Genomic DNA, 5,014 nt, shown 5'->3' on the forward strand with positions numbered 1-5,014 from the left:
CTGGCAAGCAGTGATGGTAGCAGCGTTGCCTCGCTGATGCCGGCGGTGAAGCGAGCATAGATCATCGAGACGGGTGAGCCGGATGTGCCGACGCCCCCTCGCTCCTTGCTGCGCATCTGCTGACAGAGCGCGCTGGCATGCAGTTTTTCTCATTTCGGCCACCGCTCGCGTGCTGTTTTACTTTTGGCGCACCTGTACATTAGTTTACTTTTTGAAATTTGCGCTTAATAACTGAGACCTGCTTATCTGTGGGTCCTGACTGCAGTTTAGCGACCGTGATTAGTCGGCAACCTCTTCGACTAGCGTATATCATTATAGTTTGTTCTGCCTTTTTGTGAGAAGCCTTCGCACGTCATGCCGAGAAGAATCTCGTGAGAGCCAACACATTGCCTTTTGCTAATCTCAAGAATGAGCGCAGATTTTTCACTTCGCCTCTTTCTTAGCGAGGCAAATAATAAGAATACATAGTAAACAAAAGTTAGTTTAATGTTGTGTCCTAATAAATATCTTGACCGAAGACCACCGAGCTTGAGAATGCGAAAATGATCTCCTCGATGTCGCTGTGGCTGAGACGCGAGGTGAGTTATAAAGCTTGAATCACGTTGTAGGGCAGCAGCAGAACAAGCGGCGTAGAATTTTTCTCTGTTGTTGCCTGAAAGCAGGAACCAGCACAGATCAGTTAATCTGATGCACATGATTACCATAAGTAGTGTAGTTCTTTTGATTATGCTGGACGAATAGGTAACGCTGTACGATTACTTCACTACACCCGTGCCTCTCAAAGTGACCGCACCGTCAATAAACCACAGAATGACGCATTCAACCGAATTAAGTAATACCAGGTTATTTATGCATTTCAGTGTTTTAAGCTTACATTTCTGTAATCATACGCCCACTGCAGGAAAAAGGCCTCTCCCATATTTCTCCAATTAATCCTGTCCTTTGCTAGTTGCAGCCACCGTATCCCCGCAAAGCTTCTTAATCTCATCCACCCACTTGACTTTCTGCCGCCCCCTGCTACGCTTGTCTTCTCTTGGAATCCACTCCGTTACCCTTAAGGACCAGCGGTTATCCTGCCTTCGCATTACATGTCTTGCCCAAGCCCACTTCTTCCTCTTGATTTCGACTAGGATGTCATTAACCCGCGTTTGTTCCCTCGCCCACTCCGCCCGCTTCCGATCTCTTAACGCTACACCTATCATTTTTCTTTCCATAGCTCGCTGCATTGTCCTTAACTTAAGTTGAATGAAGCCTCTTCGTTAGCCTCCACGTTTCTGCTCCATAGGTGAGTATCGGTAAGATACAGCTGTGGAAATATTAATGACAGCCATATAGCGCTGAGTCAGAGTGGACATACATCTTAGGATGAGTGGAGCAACTGCTGCATAATCTAAAAGAATCCAGAAATACTATCTCGCTCAATGACAGATCCCAAAAAGCCTTACTACTTTCTTCACCGTCAGCTGCTGCTTTTTCCTTACGAAATTGCAGCGTGTAAAAAAAATAACAATTACCGTTTGTTCCCTTTCTCTGGAACGCAAAAACGCTGCACGAGTGCGAAAACGTGACATCTCGCGCACAGTAATGGCTGCGGCCGCATTCCAAAGAAATCGCCTTAGCTTCCCGAGGTCTGTCACTCAATAAAGAGATGAAAAGCATAGTGCCTGTGGCTTCGTGCGAACTATCACACTATTGGAAATGTATTTTACCAAAGGTTAGTCAAATGTCCAAGTTTGGTTTCTAAAAAAAAAATCTAATTCATCCAAAAATGCCTGGGTGTGTATACAGGCAGGTTTTGATAGAGGAAAAATTCCGCACATTCATCTGGGTACTAAATACCTGCTCTTCTTCAATAATTGTGCTTCATTCGAGCGTGTTTGCCGAAAAGGTGAATTTTGAAGCCATGCGTGCGGTCTTCAATACAATACAGTTAGCGCCTTCAATACGATGTGTTGCATTTTAAGGGGCCATGATTACTCTTTAGCGGCCGTTTCGTGGGCTTCTATCGCGTTACAGTGCTCTTGCAGTTACGTCCAAAAAGGAGAAGCCACGTAATCGCCATGATCAGTGCTTAGTAAGCGTCCATTGCCGTCCATCATGGTTTTTGTTGCGTTAGTGACACTAACGTGACTTCATCGGCTGAACCGCGACAGGAGTACATGTTCAGAAGCATAAGAATGGATAGTGCAAAAAAAAAAAAAAACGCGCCAAACAGAGCAGCTTGCTGTGCATCACGGACGTTGCGCGTGCTGTGGAGAACCGTGGCTGCGTTTATAACATCTGCAGTGCCGAAAAATGGCGGCGTTAACGAAAACCGTTCTTGCCGGGCCTGCGCAGTGCTCCCATTGCTGACTCAGTGATACCACTCCATGAAAATGCTTTTTTCTACACTGTATAAAGGCACCCAGGAAATAGTGCAAACGGTGGCCTGTTACCATGCGTTACCAGAGGCATGCTGGTGCAACCAAGGATGACGAAAGTTCGACAGAACAAAGGAGAGAAAGAGCTGAACATAACAGCTTAGGGCAAAACTCAAGACATCCTTGACAAGTGCCAGCTAAGGCCCCGTTAGTCGTAGTTTTCGTTTTATTTAGGCGTCTCCCCGCTTTCGGAGCTGTGTACCTGGCTAGCACCCGGTTTAAAAGACCAGCTAATTCTACTCATATACATAAAAACAAGCATTTAAAGTACAGAAAAATTGAAAACTCTCGACCAAAATCTCAGGACATAACATCTCTAATAACGCCTTCATAACTGAAATCTCGATTATTAGAACTTGAAGAGGATCGAAGAGAGAGAGGGAAGGCAGGGATGCTAACCAGAAGGGTGTTCCGGTTGGCTACCCTGCAGTGGGGAGGATCGCACATTTGTTAGAACGATGCGGAGTTTGAGTTAAGGAGAGCCCGATCATGCTCGAACGCATTGATTTCGAATAAACCGGAAGTTCGAATTAAGCGAGTTTCCTCGTTTAGTAATGCGAGTGGTACTCAACCTCGCCCAGTACTTGCTGAGGGCGTCCAGGGGACGTATTATGCCGGTGTTAAGCTCAATGGATTCCCACGAGGCCGAGCTGGCCGAGCCGCGCACGGGCGACGGCGTGCGGGACACGGTGTGCTGCGCAGCCCCCGGAGGCAGATTGTTGGGTCCCAGCGGAGGCAGTCGCGGCGGCTTGCTCGCGGTCAGGACGCCGCGCACCACGCCACCCAGCCGACGGCTGAGGGACGAGCTCGCCACGCCGTGGCGCTCGCGCAGTCGCGCACTTTTCTCCGCAGCTGCCGAGTCCGTCCCGCCCGTGCCTGCGCATGCGTGACTAATTACTGGCATGCTTTCATCCGCTGAGCTAAGAGCTGCCTGTTTGGTTGGTTGGTTGAATCGACACCAATGAGTATAAATGGCCTGTTAGCTTATAGCGGCAGTGTGGTTGTTTTAATTACATTTCAACACCAAAATGAAAAATACTTTGAATGTGTGTCTGTAGCCTTATAGACCAATTAATTAAGTTGACACCAGTGGCCAACTACGTACTCGCTAAAACGCATTGGTCTAACGGGGCTGAATGACAAGCTTTTTGTTTTTCTCCAAAACCAAAAAATTGTGCCGTGAATACCATTAGTCGGAGAAAGGAGAAAAAGTATTTTCATCCATATTGTTGTGCGGAAACTCGTAATTCGCTTGGTAAATTGGGAGAAAACTCATTGGATTATTTGAGATCGAGTCTTTATCCTGTCGACTGAGGCTGATAATCAGCCTCTATTCATGCTGGCGTAGCATATGCTAGTCAGAACAACAGGTTTTGCATACATGGTGTGCATGATTGGGCAATGCGCATTTGATTAATTCCTTTCTATCTGAACTTAAGGTAGCCACAGTACACCATCAAAGTATCTGCAACCGTGTGAGCGAAGGAACAAGCACAGTGACTGTTCGGGTTCTCCGACCGTTATATATATAGTAGACTCGCTATACTCTGTAGGGGTATAATAAACAATATCTGCCAAAGAGAATTTGCCTGGTCGTTACTACCAGTGGGAAATTTATCCCTATAGCGTCACTTTTCATAAAACTCGCCCCGCTTCGGAGCAGCTCAATGTGCGTGACAAGCACACTCCCACGTACTTAAGCTCGTAGACGCTTATCTCCACCATCACTGAAGGAACCGCGCTGGGCGGACTACATACAACACAAATCCTCGGGTATATATACGGCCGGCTCACGAAACACGCTTTCGCATTTGCGGAACCCGTAATTACGGAGAGCGCGCTTGCATGGTAGCACTTTGTGATAAAACCGCGCGAGGTCGCCACGCACCACGCATTATTTACGAGCACACACTATTTTTCCGGGAGCTTCCGGTGCGCGCCATCTTTCCGTCCAATGTTAAACAATGGAGCGCATTACGTAGCCGCCGTAGTTTCGCGGCGTCGCTCACCGTTCGAAAAGCTGCTCTGCTGACTCCTCACGAACGCCACGAGGCTCTCGGAGCACCCAGCCGTACGGTTCATGTTTGCGGCTCCGCCCAGGAAAGCCTGCGTGTAGGTTCCGCACAAAGGGGCTCGATTGGTGAGAAACGATGACAGGAATGCTATGCTCGCAGGCCGAGGTTGTGAATAATGGCGTAGCCGCGATGCGCAGCGCTGAATGCCTGCCCCTTGTGCGAAATGGTGCGAATGCCAGTCAGCTGGAAAACACCGTTGCGATGCGGCTGAGGAGCTTGCGTAGCTCTTGACACGTGTACGTGGTCTCCTTGTGAACAGTTGGTTTGCTTGCACAGTGACACCGAACGCGGATGTGAGTGTAGATGCATGGAGTCCCGTGTAGGTGGAGCTGTTATTCAAGCCTTGGAAATGCAAGCTTGTCATGCGCAGTCCTTCCATAAATAACGCTTCGCTTTCCGAAGCATCACTCGGTATTCTGGATGCTCTGCGGTTGGTAGCATATGTGCCGACTGTAGTGTGTCGGTATAGTTGAGATAGGTACGAATGCGAGCTTTGTAACTCTCCAGCTCTATCTTAAC

At 48.1% G+C, this 5,014-nt stretch overlaps 1 protein-coding gene across 1 annotated transcript; it reads right to left on the bottom strand.

Moving 5' to 3' along the window:
* Positions 1-597: 597 nt before the first annotated feature.
* Positions 598-4,502, bottom strand: LOC149358221 (uncharacterized). Its single transcript, XM_089568799.1, has 3 exons — positions 4,430-4,502; positions 3,005-3,296; positions 598-652 (listed from the first exon to the last, which is right to left on the bottom strand). Exons 1-3 carry the CDS (start codon positions 4,500-4,502, stop codon positions 598-600), a joined length of 420 nt encoding a protein of 139 aa, XP_089424925.1.
* Positions 4,503-5,014: the final 512 nt, after the last annotated feature.

This window comes from Amblyomma mixtum, chromosome 2, assembly GCF_055824585.1.
Source record: "Amblyomma mixtum isolate Tamu chromosome 2, ASM5582458v1, whole genome shotgun sequence".
NCBI classification, from domain to species: Eukaryota; Metazoa; Arthropoda; class Arachnida; order Ixodida; family Ixodidae; genus Amblyomma; species Amblyomma mixtum.